A 19,114-nucleotide genomic window follows, 5' to 3' on the forward strand; every position below is an offset into this window, starting at 1 on the left:
ATTCTGCCCTAGTCAGAGATGTATGTAGTGATGATATCTACGGAGCTGAGCAATAATCGTCTGGCTGCGCATACTTCCTGGTTACACTGTGCATACTTCCTGGTTACACTGCGCATACTTCCTGGTTACACTGCTCATTCTTCCTGGTTGCACTGCGCATACGTCCTGGTTACACTGCACATACATCCTGGTTGCACTGCACATACATCCTGGTTGCACTGCACATACGTCCTGGTTGCACTGCGCATACGTCCTGGTTGCATTGCACATGGGCACGCGCCGAGGTACAGATGTGTGCTGTTACATCTTAGCTGTGTATACTGTATAGCAGTGTTCTGTAGTGTACGACGATGCGTACACATTGCGACATACCACGTGAATTCACACCCACCACTGTCCCCATTGAAGTCAACACATAACGAGATTGGGCATACGCACTCGACCCGCTATTCCCGTGATTCGCTTACTGCGTTAGGCTGTAAACGGACACATCTGTACCTTAGCGATGCCACTTGTGGTGAAGATTTATTCGCAAAGTGATTGACAGTCAGGAACCGTTTGGGGGAGATAATGGATAGTGGCGGTGAAGGGTTAAACATGCTATATGAACTGTTATGTGCTTGAATAGACACGTACGCACTCTCTACAGGATACCCTTATCTGTTCATACATTACAAGGCTTGTTTATGCCTCATCTCCAAGGACAGTTCCATACCAGATCAAACTTGTTATTTCTACTTCTGTGTGTTACCAAATATCCTGTGTTACAAACTTTCGTAGATGCTTGAGACGCTTGCAGAAAACCCATATATGGAAATCCGCCTGATGTACTATCTCTGTCTTCTGCCTAGTAACTACTAACGAGCCAATAAGAGTGTAACACATGTCAGTTACACCCATGTACGTCGTCTTTATAAACCATTGTTAACCTTATAATAAACCAGAGTGATTCTTAACCATTGACTCGGAATTCTTTACATAGCGTTAAGATTTACTCTCACTGGTACCAAAGAGGTCATCAAATCGAGGGGGCACAAAAAGGGTTAATTCCTAACAGCTGGGGGCTAGGTCCGGGATCCAGCCGATCGTCCCCTGATCGGTAAGATAGAGAATTTTGTTGTCTGTCTTGTCCGCTAAGGGATTGCGACCATCTACTGGATCTGAACTCACTCCGTGTTCCGGGAACACGTGACAAGGTAATATTTAAGTCCGGGACTTAATGTTACGTAGTTTTATGTAAAGGATTTCTTTTTAAGGCGCCATAAACAGGTATCAGGGATACCATAGAAGGACCAGGGGTCCACAAACAGGTATCAGGGATACCATAGAAGGACGAGGGGTCCACAAGCAGGTATCAGGGATACCATAGAAGGACCAGGGGTCCACGTATTTAAGGCGTCATAAACAGGTATCCGGGATACCATAGATGGACCAGGGGTCCAAATAACAACGCCTCCTCGATTTGATCACCTAAATATTTGTATGTCTGTCTTATAAGTACTCATATTGTAATTTTTCTATTAAGGACACTCAGTGAACGGGTGGTAAGTGCACGGACGCTGAGTCTCAGAGGACATTGTTGTTTACAGTGATTTTAAGTACATTTGAAAGTTGATTTGTAACAAATAACATTGTCCACGATTGCAGAGATATTAATTGTACGGGTGGTAAGTGTACGTACATTTGGTATCACAAGTTGTACTGTTGTTGTTTTCTGTTCCCGGTAGTTTGTGTAGGAAATATGCACTCCCACATGTTACCAATGATCTATGATCAGATCAGCTGAATGCATACATAGACTATTGTTCCCCTTCCCTGTTATTTGTGAATTCTTTTAGAAATATATTGCGTGGGTGGTAAGTGTACACGCACTATATGACACTGTGTTTGGAACAATCTATGTTTTTTTTTATGATAAAGATTGTTATTAATTCAGTTTAGACACGTTAGTTACTTATTGGTAATATGGGATCAGATCAGAGTAAAGAGACTGAATACCCCCCTCCCCTCCCGGGAGAGACCTGCAAGGAATATGTTGCTCGTGTCTCCCCTACAAATTACTACTTTGTTAACCCCTGGCTAGACAATTTAGTGGGATGAACTGAGTGAACATCTGGACGCAGTGTTTAAAACCCGCTCGTCCCTAGCAGTAGCTTGCAAACAGAAACCTAGTGAGAATGTGACTAAATTCTGGAAGAGATTTAAAAAATGCTGGTCAGAGGAAGCAGGTCTCACCCTAGTAAATACTGACAGCTTACTTATTTCCACATTTATAAACAACCTGCTGCCTTCTGTGACCTTGACAGTAAAACAAAGTGTTTCTAGTTGGACCTCAGACAACATTGAGGAATTCAGTAAACATTTATATGAGAAGGAAGCAGCAGGCTGTTTTGACATTAAAAAGACTACTCAAAACGTACTGACCCACAGTTTTCAGAACCTCCGGAGGCAACACAGGAACCCTCGCCCCCAGCGGGACACCCCACATAATAGGGGTCCCCCTGCACCTCCAAACAGATGACATACATCCTGCTTTAACTGTGGCAAGGATGGACACTGGGCTAGGGACTGCCCCTACCCCCTTAACAAACCTAGGCAGCCATCAACTGAATCTGCCCCCCTTAGCAACGTTCCCAGGGACCCCCCAAGGTTCCAGATTGACTGGTAGGGACAGCCCCGCTGACGGGGCCCGGAGGAGGGTGTCCCGACTTTCATGCAGCTCACAGAACACTGGAAGGAACCCCCAATGATCAATCAAGGTGTCAATGGAACAAGTGTCCCATTCCTGATTGACAGCGGGGCCACCACCAGTGTTCTGTGCAGGGACCAGTACCATGGGCCCCTGAGAAAGTCCGCTCCTTCAATGAGAATCAATGGCATACCCACAAAAGCTTACTCCACTGTACCTATCCCTATTGACACACCACGGGGACATTACATAGGGACTCACTCAATCACTGTCATACCTGACTGTCCAGTTAACTTGCTGGGAGGAGACCTCCTTACTGAACTACAGATAACCATCACCCCTACTGGTAGGGGTATGGACATAACCTCACCACACTTCCCCGTGCTCACTGAGACCACTGAACTAGATACAATAGACCCCCTTGTGTGGGCAGAAGGTCCCTTCGACACAGGACTGATATCTTGCACACCATACAAGGCCACACTCAAAACCAGACTCACAGCCAGTGTACCACAAACAGTACCCTTTGTCACAAGAAAAGATAGAGGGTCTTAGACCCATGGTACAACAATTCCTAAAGCAAGGAATTCTCAAACATGTAGTATCCCCATACTGCACACCAGTTAACCCTGTAGCTAAATCAGATGGGACTATAAGGTTTGTGCAAGATCTTAGAGCAATTAATCAGCTAATTGTTCCTATTGCACCCATTGTACCTGATGTAAACTCACTCATTTCAGCCATCCCTGTACACGCTGCATTTTTTTTTCAGTAATTGATTTAAAAAATGCATTTTTCAGCATACCAGTGGACCCTCAGACACAATTACTTTTTGCTTTTTCTTTTGAGGGCAAGCAGTTCCCTGGCACCCCCCCTATGGTTCTGTCCTGCTACAGTATGCAGATGATCTGCTTCTCTGTAGTCAAACGGAGGAGGCCTGCCGAGAGGATGGTATATCACTGTTAAACTGGCTCTGTGAATGTGTCTAAAACAAAAATGCAATGGTGTAAAAAGCATGTTGATTATCTAGGTTTTGTACTTACAAAGGGAGAAAGGAAAATCAGTCCACAACGCATTCAGTCTGTACTGGGCCTGGTCACCCCAACCACTCAGAACGAAATGCTATCCTTTCTGGGCATGATTAATTATTGCAGACAGTGGATATCTGATTGTTCCTACTATGACAATATCTTGAGACAAGCCACTCTCAATGACAAACCTAAACAGATTCAATGGTCACAAGAAATGTTAACTGCATATGAAAGTCTAAAATGTATGTTGGTAAAAAGTCCGGCACTGGGCCTCCCAAACTATGTACTGCCGTTTCATTTATATGCAAGGGACAACTGTAAAACCATGGCGGGGGTACTGACTCAATTTCATGGAGGCAAGCTGCGCCCCGTGGCATTCTTTTCCAAAGTAATGCCTGTGTCGGTCCAAGGTATGCCTGCCTGTCTTCGGGCACTAGCGGCCTGTGCAATGGTAGCTGAAATGGCAACTACACTCACCCTAGGACACACCACTGTACTTCACACAGCCCATGATGTTTTGGCCATTCTTAAAGGATTACATACACAACACATGTCTGCCCAACGCCTTAGTGGCTATGAAGTACAATTGCTGGGAAATCCCTCCCTCACCATCAAGTATGCTAATACAACTTCAGGTCCTGCCCCTATTCTAAACGCTCTTCTTAGTCTCAAAGGTCCCCAAGATGACTTGCCCGACGACCATGACTGCTGTCTGACCATAGAGACTGAGACATCTCCCAGACTGGACATGTCCCCCATACCTGTTCCTGGCTCTGACCATGTTTCTGTTGACGGCTCTTGTGCTAGACCAAATGACTCCGCATACCAAGCCATGGCCGTCATAACCCCACCCATGATAGATGATCAGTATCTATTTACTGAACTCCAAGTTTCTGCCTCCCCCAAAGATTTAGCTGATTGGTTGTTTCCAATAATGCAGAAGAATCCTAAAACAGGATTAATCTGCAAAGAGGGGAAACCATGTATACCTCAAGCAAGCCCTCCCTATCATCCTAGCTGAAATCAGAATGACTCCTCAAAAGACCCTAGGTTATTCACCCTTTGAAATACTCATGGGAAGACCCTTTCCCACACCTTGGGCTAAGAAACCATTAGTAGTACAGGAAGGAGACTTAGAGCTCATAAGGGAAGAATACGTCAGGTCCCTTATAACGAAACTAGATGAAATTGAACACAAGGTTGTTTGTAAAAATCCTTCTAACCCACAGGAATCAACACACCCTTTCCAGGTTGGAGACAGAGTCGTTGTGAAGGTGCTCCCGAGGAATAAAGGTCCAGGAGATTTCACCTATGGTCCAGAGACGGAAGTCGTGGCAGTGACCAGGACGGCTGTCCTTACTGAAGAGGGGCCCACGTGGATACATGCATCCCGAGTAAAGAAGATACCCAGCCCAAACCGCGAAGCAAGTCCAGGAGAGGTACTAACGGGGGCAGACAGCCCTGACCTCCAACGAGGAGAGGTACTAACGGGGGCAGACAGCACTGACCTCCAACCAAGATGACCTCACACATGGAGAAGATGATTGTGAACCACGGACCCCGCTGGGCATGTGTTATCCTAACCCTCATCACAGTCCTAACACTTCCCTGTAAGAACTGAGGTTAACATCTCACAAAAGGAAGGGGTGACCACCTTATGGTATAACTCCTCCAACACACACGTAGCCACCTATGTCTTAGATTACTTTATGTTCTCCAAGCTTGCTGAAGCAAAACACTCTATACACAAAAAAAGAAAATCAGGAATATCTGAGACAGTTTATATTTGTGTTACTGATTCATGGTGGGGATACAACTGTGATTCCTGGGGATCTGTGGGGTGGAACACAGGAATTGACTGGGGGTACAGACCATCAGACGCTTTAAATAGATGGAGCCAACCTGATGGAATACCTCTACTCTCTAGAATGTCTATCTTTAAGATGGACGAGGGCCTAAGTGCATATAGGTTCAGATTAAACATAGAACGCCCCAGCAGAGCAGATAATGGTACCTATGTAGTTGGAATATGGTGGGGAACAGGGTACTATAGCGAAAGGCAAAGCTTTCATTTATGGGACATGTTTAACAATCCAGCGTATCAGTCTAAGGCTATCCCCCAAGGTAAACCCCTAAGGCCTCATATAGCTACCTTCAAGGATATGATAGCCATTAACAATCCCACCTTTGAAGACATCCTAGCTATTGAAACTGGTTTCTCTGACATCAATTTCTGGTTAGAATGGATGAAATATAGCGCCAATAAACATAATAAAAGTAACTGCTATGTTTGTAGCAGATCTAGGGCTCACCTAGGCACCGTGCCCCTTAATATACCCCTAGAACAAGAAAGTTGTTTTTTCAGCCTTTACAACGGCACCAAAACCAATGACAGCCAATGTGAAATGTGGAAAAAGGAATACCCCATACTCTCAAAAAACCCCAACCCTGGTAACACAATAACCATATACCCAGGTAACTACACCTGCTACAACTCCACTAGCCACTCTGGCAAGGATTTTAAAAATTTTCCTCCTGGATACTGCTCAGAAACACGTAACACCATCCTAGTTAATCAAACCAAGTCCCTAGGGGACATTTATTATATCTGTGGAGATTTAAAACTCAGAACTAGATTAGATATCCCATGGAAAGGTCAATGTGCCTTAGCCAAAATAATTATGCCATTACACATACTCCCAACTAATGAAGGTTCCCCTACCTCAAACACTGCTCCCACACATAGAAGAAAAAGGGAAGCTCCAATAGGTAGCTTCGATCCACATGTTTATATTGACACAATTGGGGTCCCAAGAGGGGTGCCAGACGAATTCAAAGCTAGAGATGAAGTAGCTGCAGGATTTGAATCCTTAATCCCTATAATAACTGTCAATAAAAATGTTGCATGGATCAATTATATCTACTATAACCAACAGAGATTCATTAATGATACCAAAGTTGCACTCAAAGGTATAGCTGAACAATTAGAAGCCACCTCCCAAATGACATTCCAAAACCGTATGGCCTTAGACATGATACTGGCTGAAAAGGGTGGAGTTTGTGTCTACATAAAACAGGTAGAAGGATGTTGTACCTTTATCCCTGACAACACAGGGCCAAATGGTAAAGTTACCCTAGCCATAAAAAAACTAGATGATTTATCCATAGAGCTAAAAAAGAATTCAGGTATTGATAACCCATGGAGCCAATACTTTGGTTGGTTTGAAAATTGGAAACAGGGTCTTGTTCAACTAGGAATCTACATGTTGATTGTGATAGCAATTTTTTGTGTTGTTTTCTTTTGCATTATACCCTGCTGCAGAAAACTCGCTACAAAAGGTATTGAAAACTCGCTTATGTATGAAGCCGTCCTTACAATCCCTCCTAACTCCCCTGCAGCCTATAAGCAATACCTAACTGAATATAGAAATAAAAAGCTCCATGTAAAGAATCATGTTATATAAATATATGATTCTAAGAGGGGATTGAAGGGTTAAACATGCTATATGAACTGTTATGTGCTTGAATAGACACGTACGCACTCTCTACAGGATACCCTTATCTGTTCATACATTACAAGGCTTGTTTATGCCTCATCTCCAAGGACAGTTCCATACCAGATCAAACTTGTTATTTCTACTTCTGTGTGTTACCAAATATCCTGTGTTACAAACTTTCGTAGATGCTTGAGACGCTTGCAGAAAACCCATATATGGAAATCCGCCTGATGTACTATCTCTGTCTTCTGCCTAGTAACTACTAACGAGCCAATAAGAGTGTAACACATGTCAGTTACACCCATGTACGTCGTCTTTATAAACCATTGTTAACCTTATAATAAACCAGAGTGATTCTTAACCATTGACTCGGAATTCTTTACATAGCGTTAAGATTTACTCTCACTGGTACCAAAGAGGTCATCAAATCGAGGGGGCACAAAAAGGGTTAATTCCTAACAGGCGGCAAAAACGCAGGGGTGTCGTGGCCATTTTTGGAGAGCCTACAACTGCGATCCCATATGCAGAGAACATGGCACCAGTGTCTTAGTTCCCATGGCCATTCTGAGTGAACATAGGGTAACTCGGGGGATCTGCGACCATCGCTGCATTTGTGTACATGCACATGTCCAGGTGGCGGGAGCATTATCATATTTCCCACATTGGGTGCGTGCAAATTCGCAACTTGGAATGCATTAGCAGCCATCTTTGAATTGGGCCCATTCTCAGGAATGTTGGTTTTGCCCACAAAATGGCCACCTCCCCCGTCTGAGGGTGATGGCACCAACTAGCTTTTAGGGGGGACATATTTAATACCTGTTAAAAAATAAATGTATTTTGTGTCTTTGTGCAGCGCACTGTGCGGGTGTGTGGTGGATAACGCTGAGGGCAGTGCAGAGATTGCAACTCTTAGAACATTCAACAAGCAGTACCAAGTAAGTACAGTAACTGCCGTGAGTTGCCCCATGTAGGGGCAGTTATAACATTATATACAGTACTGTTTGTAGAGATAATTTGAAACAAAATATATACATTTTGAGTGAAATACAGGGTTTGATAAATTCACGTTACAGACCAGGGCTGACTATTGACAAAGCAGCTGATTTAGTTTCCGGAGGTGGAGATGCCAAGTGATGAGTCCATCTTCCAGTGACCCCACCCTGCTTTCCAGGACATGCGCTGCGGTTGCTATGGCGCTGCTGCAAGCACGGCCTCCATCAGAGGGGGACTGCGGGGACTGGAGTCCCGGACCCTTACAGAGAGAGGGGCCCACCCCTGGCACCTACCGCTGATACCTAGAGACTAGAGAGCTGCACCAGGCTGAGCAACAACAGCGGGCTGATGTGCAGGGAGGAGTTCTTAAGACAAGCCTTCCCTGTGCATCAGTAAATCGTTCCTGCAGGTCCGCAATGCTCCACCTATATGTTACATCACGATGTGTGACATCACATAGGGGTGGTGGAGCAGTGCGACAGAATCTTATTGGGGGGGGAAGGGGGGAGGGGGGCGGCGGCCCTGTCTATTTTGTCGGGATGGGCCATACAATTTCTGATGGCAGCCCTGGCTGCAAGTGCCAGTACTAATGATGGTGGTTGCAGTTGTGGATGTAAAAGTGGTGGGTGGAGCAGCTGCCTACTTGAAGCTATAGCCCAACTGATACGCGTATTAGCATAAGGCAGTTAATCAGGCTTCTGCGGTCTTAGGCAAACAGCCACTCTGTGTCCAGATCAGGCCCACATTCTCTACGTAAATTCACACCGTGAAAATGAATAGTGTAACGCAAATTTTCTATTTGTCTCCTGACAGTAGATGGCTCCAATAAGGGAGCAGTATTATAGCGTAACGCTATGACATCGCTCCCTGGTGCTGGTCCCTGCAGCCAGTGCGCATGTGCGGCCGTCGCATGAGTAAGAATTTGGGAAAAAGTATCCCATAAACGACTGTAGGCTAATGCTGCCTGGAGATGGCGTTAGCTATGAGCGCCAAGCTCCGGAATGCTCCCCATTCTGGAGCTTTGTAGATCTGACTGCATAGCAACCCCCATTGAAACCTATGGGAGCTGCATTTCCCTCAGATATGGAGGGATTGCAGCAAATATCTCCAATATCTGGTACATCTGTGGGATCCTTAATAAATGGCTGTTTTCTGGAAATATCCTGTAAATATTAAATGACAAATAGACCCCGTAGTGAATACAAATGGGATAAATGTTGAAATGGCGCCCTCCGGTGAGGTAATAGTGAAATACATAAATAATGTAATCATACACAGAGTATACATAATATGGACCCTCATTCCGAGTTGATCGCACCAAGCAACTTTTTGCTGCTGGTGCGATCAACTAATCTCCGCCTACGGGGGAGTGTATTTTAGCATAGCAGGGCTGCGATCGCTTGTACAGCCCTGCTTAGCTAAACAAGTTTCACACAAAACAAGACTAGCCCTATACCTACTTACCCTGTGCGACGGATCCAGCGATGCAGGTCCCGGCTTTGACGTCAGACATCCGCCCTCCGTTCGCCTGGACACGCCTGTGTTTTTCTTACCACTCCCCGAAAATGGCTGGAAACGGTGAGTATCCGCCCCGGAACGCCACCCGCCTGTCCATCTTCTTGCGATCGCCGCTGCGATTACATTTGTCGCTGGCGGCGTCGTTGCCCAGGCAATGACGTGCGTGCGCAATGCGTCCTCCGCGCGTGCGCATTTCCGACCCGTTCGCACCACAGCGATGAACCGCTGCGTGCAAACGGGTCGGAATGACCCCCTTAAAACAGTGAACCACTCGCAGATCCTAACTTCTGGTTCAGCGTTGCTCTGACTTCTGTGCCCATAATATATATGTAGTAATCTCTGTGTTGGTGCTTCACCTTGTGTGTAATACAGTATATTGTCCTGCGGTGCAGTCATCTCGCCCTCTGCTGTATTCCCGCCAGCAGGCGCCATAGGCATTCTGGACAAAGCAGGATAATGACGGCCTGTGTAAATGCCACCTGGTCTATTCATTTTCAGGACAAGACCCGCCAGCTGGTGGAGAGCGGGCTGTATGATACCACAGAAGATTTCACCGTTGTCATTCAGCCATTTTTGGAGCATCTCCAGATACCAAGGAACGCGGTAAACGGCCTCATGTAACATGACAGATAACAGGACTAAAAAAGTATTAGAGCAAATATTAAGAACGATGATGTAAATTCCCAAAAAAAGTCTAACCTTTCAAAGTGGAATACACATTATACAGTGGCTGTTAAGTATTCATACCCTTTGACATTTGTCGCGTTTTATTTTATCATTGAATTAAAATGGATTTAATTGACACATCTTTAGATGGGATCTTAGGGGGTCATTCCGAGTTGTTCGCTCGTTATTTTTTTTCCGCTACGGAGCGATTAGTCGCAAACTGCGCATGCGCAATGTACGCAGCGCGCCTGCGCCAAGTAAATTAGCACAAAAGTTTGGTATTTTACTCACGGCGTAATTGCGTTTTTTCATCGTTCTGCTGATCGTAGTGTGATTGACAGGAAGTGGGTGTTTCTGGGCGGAAACTGGCCGTTTTCTGGGAGTGTGCGGAAAAACGCAGGCATTTCAGGGAAAAATGCGGGAGTGGCTGAAGAAACGGGGGAGTGGCTGGGCGAACGCTGGGTGTGTTTGTGACGTCAAACCAGGAACGAAAAGGACTGAGCTGGTCGCAATGGCAGAGTAAGTCTGGAGCTACTCAGAAACTGCGGGGTAATCGTTACGAGAAAATTAGCGAATCTTTTGTTCGCAATTCTGCTATGCTAAGATACACTCCCAGAGGGCGGCGGCTTAGCGTGTGCAATGCTGCTAAAAGCAGCTAGCGAGCGAACAACTCGGGATCACCCCTTTAGCACATACTTGTCTACACTCCCAGAACGGCTGCCCGCTGTACAGTGTTGGTAATCTTGGCATTGAATAGCGGGACGTGGCCACAATAACGCAATCATGCAGCCGCGCCCTCAACTCGGCACCGCCCCTTATGTCAAGCCACGACCCCCGCTGGGCCAACCTTGTTGCCCCCTCCCGGAGTGGGCATCTAGAAAATTGCCAACTCTAGAGTTTGCTTATGTCTTACATGTAGGATGGAGTTCCTGACCGATCCTATATGGCTCCAGACTGCTTCCATTTTGGAGAGAAAGCCCACGCCCAGGGCGCACGTGGCTTGTGGAAAAACATGGTGAGTTCACGGTGTGAAAAGTTCCTGTGTGGTTCCTGTCCAAACTTCCATCTGTTTCTACATCACTGGTCCCCAAGCTGAGCTGTAGGCATAACCCCTGCCCTATCATCAGCCCAAGGCAATCCCCATATGTGGCAGATATTTATGACATTTAAGGGGAGATGTATCAAGCCGTGGAGAGTGATTAAGTGGAGAAGTTGCCCAAAGCAACCAATCTCACTGAAAGGGCAGTTAGAAGCCGATTGGTTTGGGGCAACTTTTCCACTTTATCTCCCGTTGAAAACTTGATACATCTCCCCCACTGTCACCTACTATAGTAATTTATTTGCTCTGTTCTCCTAGTTTGAACCCGTCGGCCAGAAGACCACTAACCAGGCACTGGATGACAATATCGGTATAGAGTGCCCCCCTCAGGTAAGAGAGGTGTCGTGATGGTTGAGTGCTGTCTGGCTGTAATCAGAGACGATACAAGGGGAGCGTGTGCTGCTTAGCTGTTATTATTGGTTGCATGCTGTTATCCAACAGGAAGTAGGCCTGTGCTGCCTGGTTGCTGTCATAGGTTGCCTGCTGTTATCCAACAGGGAGTGGGTCTGTGCTGCCAGGTTGTTATTATAGGTTGCCTGCTGTTATCCAACAGGAAATGGGCCTGTGCTGCCTGCCTGTTATTATAGGTTGCATGCTGTTATCCAACAGGGAGTGTGTCTGTGCTGCCAGGTTGTTATTATAGGTTGCCTGCTGTTATCCAACAGGGAGTGAGCCTGTGCTGCATGGCTATTATCATAGGTTGACTACTTTTATCCAACAGGAAGTGGGCCTGTGCTGCTTGGCTGCTATCGTAGGATGCATGCTGTTATCCAACAGGAAGTGGGACTGTGCTGCTTGGCTGCTATCGTAGGATGCATGCTGTTATCCAACAGGAAGTGGGACTGTGCTGCCTGGCTGCTATCGTAGGATGCATGCTGTTATCCAACAGGAAGTGGGCCTGTGCTGCTTAACTGTTATTATAAGTTTCCTGGTGTCATCCAACAGGGAGTGGGCCTGTGCTGCATGGTTGTTATCATAGGTTGCCTGCTGTTATCCAACAGAAAGTGGGCCCGTGCTGCATGGCTGTTATTATAGGTTGCATGTTGTTATCCAAAAGGAAGTGGGCCTGTGCTGCCTGGCTGCTATCGTAGGTTGCCTGCTGTTATCCAATAGGAAGTGGGCCTGTGCTGCCTGGCTGTTATCATAGGTTACCTGCTGTTATCCAACAGGAAGTAGGCCTGTGCTGCCTGGTTGCTGTCATAGGTTGCCTGCTGTTATCCAACAGGAAATGGGCCTGTGATGTATGCTTGTTATTATAGGTTGCATGCTGTTATCCAACAGGGAGTGGGTCTGTGCTGCCAGGTTGTTATTATAGGTTGCCTGCTGTTATCCAACAGGGAGTGTGTCTGTGCTGCCAGGTTGTTACTATAGGTTGCCTGCTGTTATCCAACAGGTAGTGAGCCTGTGCTGCATGGCTATTATCATAGGTTGACTACTTTTATCCAACAGGAAGTGGGCCTGTGCTGCCTGGCTGCTATCGTAGGATGCATGCTGTTATCCAACAGGTAGTGGGCCTGTGCTGCCTAGCGGTTATCATAGGATGCCTGATGTTATCCAACAGGAAGTGGGCCTATGCTGCCTGGTTGTTATAATAGGTTGCCTGCTGTTATCCAACAGGAGGTGGGCCTGTGCTGCTTAACTGTTATTATAAGTTTCCTGGTGTTATCCAACAGGGAGTGGGCCTGTGCTGCATGGTTGTTATCATAGGTTGCCTGCTGTTATCCAACAGAAAGTGGGCCCGTGCTGCATGGCTGTTATTATAGGTTGCATGTTGTTATCCAAAAGGAAGTGGGCCTGTGCTGCCTGGCTGCTATCGTAGGTTGCCTGCTGTTATCCAATAGGAAGTGGGACTGTGCTGCCTGGCTGTTATCGTAGGTTGCCTGCTGTTATCCAATAGGAAGTGGGACTGTGCTACCTGGCTGTTATCATAGGTTACCTGCTGTTATCCAACAGGAATGGGCCTGTGCTGCCTGGCTGTTATAAAATACAGATGTGCCCTCATACACTTGGCATCTGTGCACCATATGACACAAGACGCATGGCAGAACAGAACCACTACAAGAGGAGTAGTGTACTGTCTTTTTCTATAGATTTTGCATCTTATTTGTTTCGTAGATGCAGCAAGACACTACTCGGTGTATTACAAACTCCAGGCTGCAACTGTGACCACACAGGAATTAGTGTTACACACGTACAAAGGGCCTAATTCAGACCTGATTGTAGCCGTGCATAATTTTGCACGGCTACGATCAGTTACTCAGACACGCGGGGCGAGGGGAGCCCGCCCCCCGCAAGATCCCGGAACGCCTGCGTTGGCCGGACCGTGCCCCCAAAATGGCGGGCCAACACCGCTGGCCCGCCCCCTCCCACCCAGCGACCGTCTCTGTCTGTCAATCAGGCAGAGGCGATTGCTGGGCAGAGATGCCAATCCATCTCTGGCATGCGCCGGCGCACTGCGGCGACGACGCATGCGCAGTTCAGACCTGATCGGCTGCTGTGTGAAAAAGCATAGCAGCGATCAGGTCTGAATTAGGCCCAAAGTCTCAGATGAACAGAACTTGGTGTCAGAAGAGGCCGCACCTGCTACATTGTAGCACATCATATACAAACTCAGTCACACACAAATGTACAAGTGTCGCAGGGCCGGTTCAAGCCCGCTCTGCGCCCCGGGCAGGAAACGGGGCGTGGCCTAATACAGGGGGCGTGGTCAGTTACGCCCCCTGTACATTACTAGCGCCGCTTGAATGCTGAGCGGTGCGCGATGACGTCATCGCGCACCGCACAGCAAAAGGTCCTCTCCACGAAGGGAAACTAGACGCGTAGCGTCTAGTTCCCTTCACAGGAGGCGGGGATACAGCGGGCAGCGGAGGCGGACGGGGGACACAGCGGGCAGCAGTGGTGGATCTTGCCACGGTGCGGCGCCCTCCGGATGGCACCAGCGCCCTCCGGAAGGCGGCGCCCCGGGCAAAAGTCCTGCTTGCCCGTGGCAAGATCCGCTACTGAAGTGTCGCACATCACATTGATCAGTGCTGTCTAGCAGACTCAGGGGTCTATTTACTAAGCTTTGGATGGAGATAAAGTGGACGCAGATAAAGTACCAACCAATCAGCTCCTAACTGTCATGTTACAGGCTGGGTTTGAAAAATGACAGTTAGGAGCTGGTTGGCTGATACTTTATCTCAGTCCACTTTATCTCCATCCAAGGCTTAGTAAATAGACCCCTAAGTAGGCAATTCAGAGTTGATCGCAGCAGCAAATTTGTTAGCAGTTGGGCAAAACCATGTGCACTGCGGGGGGGGGGGGGGGGGGCAGATGTAACATGTGCAGAGAGAGTTAGATTTGGGTGGGGTGTGCAAAAACTGAAATCTAAATTGTAGTGTAAAAATAAAGCATCCAGTATTTACCCTGCACAGAAACAATATAACCCACCCAAATCTAACTCTCTCTGCACATGTTACATCTGCCCCCCCCTGCAGTGCACATAGGGGGTCATTCCGAGTTGATCGTAGCTGTGCTAAGTTTAGCACAGCTACGATCTTCTTCCCTGACATGCGGGGGGACGCCCAGCACAGGGCTAGTCTGCCCCGCATGTCAGTGCCGCCCCCCCTTCCTCGCAGAAGTGCAAAGGCATCGCACAGCGTCAATGCCTTTGCACTTCAAGAGTAGCTCCCGGCCAGCGCAGTTTTAGCGTGCTGGCCGGGAGCTACTCGTCGCTCCCTGGGCCGCAGCGGCTGCATGTGACGTCACACAGCCGCTGCGGGCCGCCCCCCGTTCGGTCCGGCCATGCCTGCGTTGGCTGGACCAAACCTACGAAACGGCGGCCAAACGCTGCCGTTCCGATCCCCTCCCGCCTAGCGATCGCCTCTGCCTGTCAATCAGGCAGAGGCGATCGCATCCCTGCTACGGCCTTCGGCCGTTTGGCATGCGCAGCAGGGACCCGTTCACTCTGCTGCGTTAAAACGCAGCGAGCGAACGGGTCAGAATGACCCCCATGGTTTTGCCCAACTGCTAACAAATTTGCTGCTGCGATCAGGTCTGAATCACCCCCTATTTTTGGCACTATAACACAATTTTGAGCAAAAAAGATATTTAGTGCAGCCAAGTTGCCCGGGATCTGGTGCTCCGAGGGGGGATGTTTGGCACAACCGAAACCACAGTGTATGAGGGGTGTGGTATGTGTGACCAGCAGTCAAGAGACCGCTGATCAGCATACCGACGTCGGCAGCGGAATCCCGGCGGGGGGTGGCGAGTGCAGTAAGCCCCTTGTGGGCTCGCTGCACTTGCCACGCTGTGGGCTCAGTGGCGGTCGCAACGGGTTCTATTCCTACTCTGAGTGTTGTGGACACCCACGAGTGTGAATAGTCCCTGTTGGTCGGCATGCCGACCGTCGGGATTGTGAGGGGGCGGGATGTAGGGGGAGGTTATGTGACTGTTGGTCTCCTGACCGCCGGGCACATAACTACATCCCTGTATGAGGACACAGCTGTATGACACTGATGGTCTGATTCAGAGGAGCATGGTACCGAGGGGTAAATGTATGAAGCAGTGATAAGAGTGGAGAAGTGAGCCAGTGGAGAAGTTGCCCATGGCAACCAATCAGCAATGACGTAACATTTATAATTTGCATACTATAAAATTATACAGAGCAGCTGATTGGTTGCCATGGGCAACTTCTCCACTGGCTCACTTCTCCACTCTTATCACTGCTTCATACATTTACCCCTGAGTCCTCTCTAACGTCTGTTGCCGGAGTCAGGGGTGCAATAATATGCAGATGCTAGTTCCATCCTTCCCCTCATGTACTAGCATGTGCCAGAACGTGCAAGCCCTGAGACGCCCATCATCACTGCCCAGTCTCTCTGGGCACACCACCATCAGTGCACCACCACTACTGTACCTTATTCAGTAATGATTACAGTTTCTGCTAAAAACCAGTTGCTGCGATCAAATAGTTGCCACCCAAAATAGAGAGAAAAACGCCCATTGCAGAAATTGCGAATGCATCGCAATGTGTGTTCTAATCACAAAACCATACGCATTTACAGGAACATCGAAGATTTTTCAAATCTGTGCCAGGCAAGGTCGTCCACAATTTTGGCGGCGCAAGAGGTTGAAAGTGGTCATCGCTGATGTCAGAGGCCCTTCTTAAAAATGCCTGGGCACGCCTGCGTTTTTTCAGACACACCTAGAAAACGGCAGATTTCTGCCCAGAAACGCCGGCTTCCTGTCAGTCAAACAGGGCTGCATTGCAGTTATGTCCTCTCGCATGTACGCAATGCGCATTCGATCGATAATCGGCCGGATTGCAATTCTCACATTTTGCAATCCAACCTGAATAAGGCTTTCTGTACAGAAATGGGATTCAGAGATGCCATGTATTTGTGAAAATTCTTTTCTTTGAATAATCAGATCTCAAATTGGCTTTGCTCAAAACTGTCATTTCTATCTTAGGCAGAGCCGGCCCTAGGCATAGGTAAACTAGGCAAATGCCTAAGGCATTTGGTATGCCATAGGGGAAAAGCAGCTTCTGCTGATCAAAATGATATGCGGCATGCCTATATTCTGCGTTACAGTGTATTCCTGGAAATCACTGTAATGTAACATTTCGTATGCAGATACAGCCACAGTCACACACAGAATATAGGCATGCTACATACCATTTTAATCAGCAGAAGCTGCTTGTGCATCCTAGCCACATAATAATGGAAATAAGATGCATTTTCATCAAAAAAGGTGCCCGACATTAGCAGAGCTGCCAGCTGACTCACGCCAGGCATCTCCTGCCGCATGGCGTATTGAGGCAAGATGTATGAGGACACATCTGTATCCATGCAGAGGCAGAGGTCACAGTGTTAGCGGCTGTGTGAGTGCTGTGTGCGGGTGGGTTGGTTGTGCAGTAGTGTTCGGCATATGTGTAAGGGGCATTATGTGTGTCATGTGTATACATGCATTACTAATGTGCGGCATATGTGTAAGGGGCATTATGTGTATAAGGGCATTAATAAAGGATGGCATAATGTGTAAGGTGCATTATGTTTATAAGGACATTATTAATGTCATGTGTAAGGGGCATTACTGTGTGTGGTATTATGTGTATAAATGCATTACTAAAGTGTGGCATTATGTTCATAAGGTGCTCTACTTTGTGGCGTAATGTATAGAAAACTCACTACTGTGTGGTCTAATGTGAATAATGAGCAATATGGTGTGGTGTAATGTGAATAAGGGGCACTGCTATGAGGAGTAACGTATATAAGGTAAAGTGGTACTACTGTGTGATGTAATGTGAATTGAGGGTACTATTGTGTGACCATGCCCCTTCCCAGCAAGAACACGCCCCTTTTTGGGCTGTGCGCTGAATGTGCGCACTGTTTTTATTTAAAATATAGGGGTATGACTACCAAAATGAGGACTGCTATGGGTGAGGGGTGATGGTGCTGGGAAAGGGGTGCAGGGTCAGAGGCGGAACTAGCGGTGGCACCAGCCAAAATCTTGCCTAGGGCATCATATTGGTTAGTGCCGGCTCTGATCTTAGAGGTCTATTTACTAATACTTGGATGGAGATAAACTTCACCTTAATAAAGTACCAGCCAATCAGCTCCTAACTGTCATTTTTCAATCCCAGCCTGTGACATGACAGTTAGGAGCTGATTGGCTGGTACTTTATCTCTGTACACTTTATCTCCATCCAAGGCTTAGTAAATAGCCCCCTTAGAACCATAAACAATTGAGCTGTGATTCATGACAATGGTATAGGGGGAGATGTATCAAAGCTTGGAGAGGGATAACATGGAGAGAGATAGAGTACCAGCCAGTCAGCTCCTAACTGTCATTTTTCAAACACAGCCTGTAACATGGCAGATAGGAGCTGATTGGCTGGTATTTTATCTCTCTCCACTTTACTTCTCTCCAGACTTTGATACATATGCCGCTATGTTATAAGTATCCACTGTGTAATACCTCAGTTACATTCATTTTTTATCACTTTGCACTTTTTCTACATAATGGTTTGTTTATTTAATTTTTTTAGAATGACCCTTATCTGAAGACTGCAAAGAACAGTAACTACGCTTACCCAACCATTACTCCAGATCCTGTAAGTGCTCTTTATATACTATGTATTACATTCAGGAGAAATCTCCCTGCTTGAGAACAGGTGGATGCTGACCGAACCTCCAGTTCACTGATTCCAGTTTATGTAAAATCTACTCAAAAGCTGATGTGACGGTTATTGTCCTTCTACACTTGAGTAGTATTTATTATATAATTCCATGTACGTTGTTTTAAAGACCACCTGCGCACACAGCGGAGGCGACCATTTCCGGAGATGAACTAATACTCATTCACTAAAAATCAGAGACTCTCTGCCCCAGTGATGTCACCAGTTTCTAGGGAATTGATTTGCTGCATTTCCCAGAACTCACAAAATGGCGTTAGCCACTGCGTGTGGTGAGAGGGGCACATTAAAAAAAATAATTAGATTTATATTTGTATTTGTTTGTACTTTTTTATAACATATATATATATATATATATATATATCTCAACAAACAATACAGGTCTAAGTGCGCTTGTGGATGGTACTGTATAACACATCAAAACAAATTAAAATTTTCAGTTTT

General features: G+C 46.9%; 1 protein-coding gene across 1 annotated transcript in view; it reads left to right on the plus strand.

Annotated features, from left to right (window-relative positions):
* The window catches only part of PLB1 (phospholipase B1), a 191,824-nt gene that overhangs the window by 71,906 nt on the left and 100,804 nt on the right, over positions 1-19,114 (plus strand). The window contains exons 22-26 of the mRNA XM_063919416.1: positions 8,071-8,152; positions 10,227-10,331; positions 11,314-11,409; positions 11,752-11,823; positions 18,524-18,589. Of these exons, the coding sequence (XP_063775486.1) occupies positions 8,071-8,152; positions 10,227-10,331; positions 11,314-11,409; positions 11,752-11,823; positions 18,524-18,589 (421 nt within the window). The remainder of the gene's footprint in view (positions 1-8,070; positions 8,153-10,226; positions 10,332-11,313; positions 11,410-11,751; positions 11,824-18,523; positions 18,590-19,114) is intronic.

The sequence above is a fragment of the Pseudophryne corroboree genome, chromosome 4 (assembly GCF_028390025.1).
Source record: "Pseudophryne corroboree isolate aPseCor3 chromosome 4, aPseCor3.hap2, whole genome shotgun sequence".
Taxonomy (NCBI): domain Eukaryota; kingdom Metazoa; phylum Chordata; class Amphibia; order Anura; family Myobatrachidae; genus Pseudophryne; species Pseudophryne corroboree.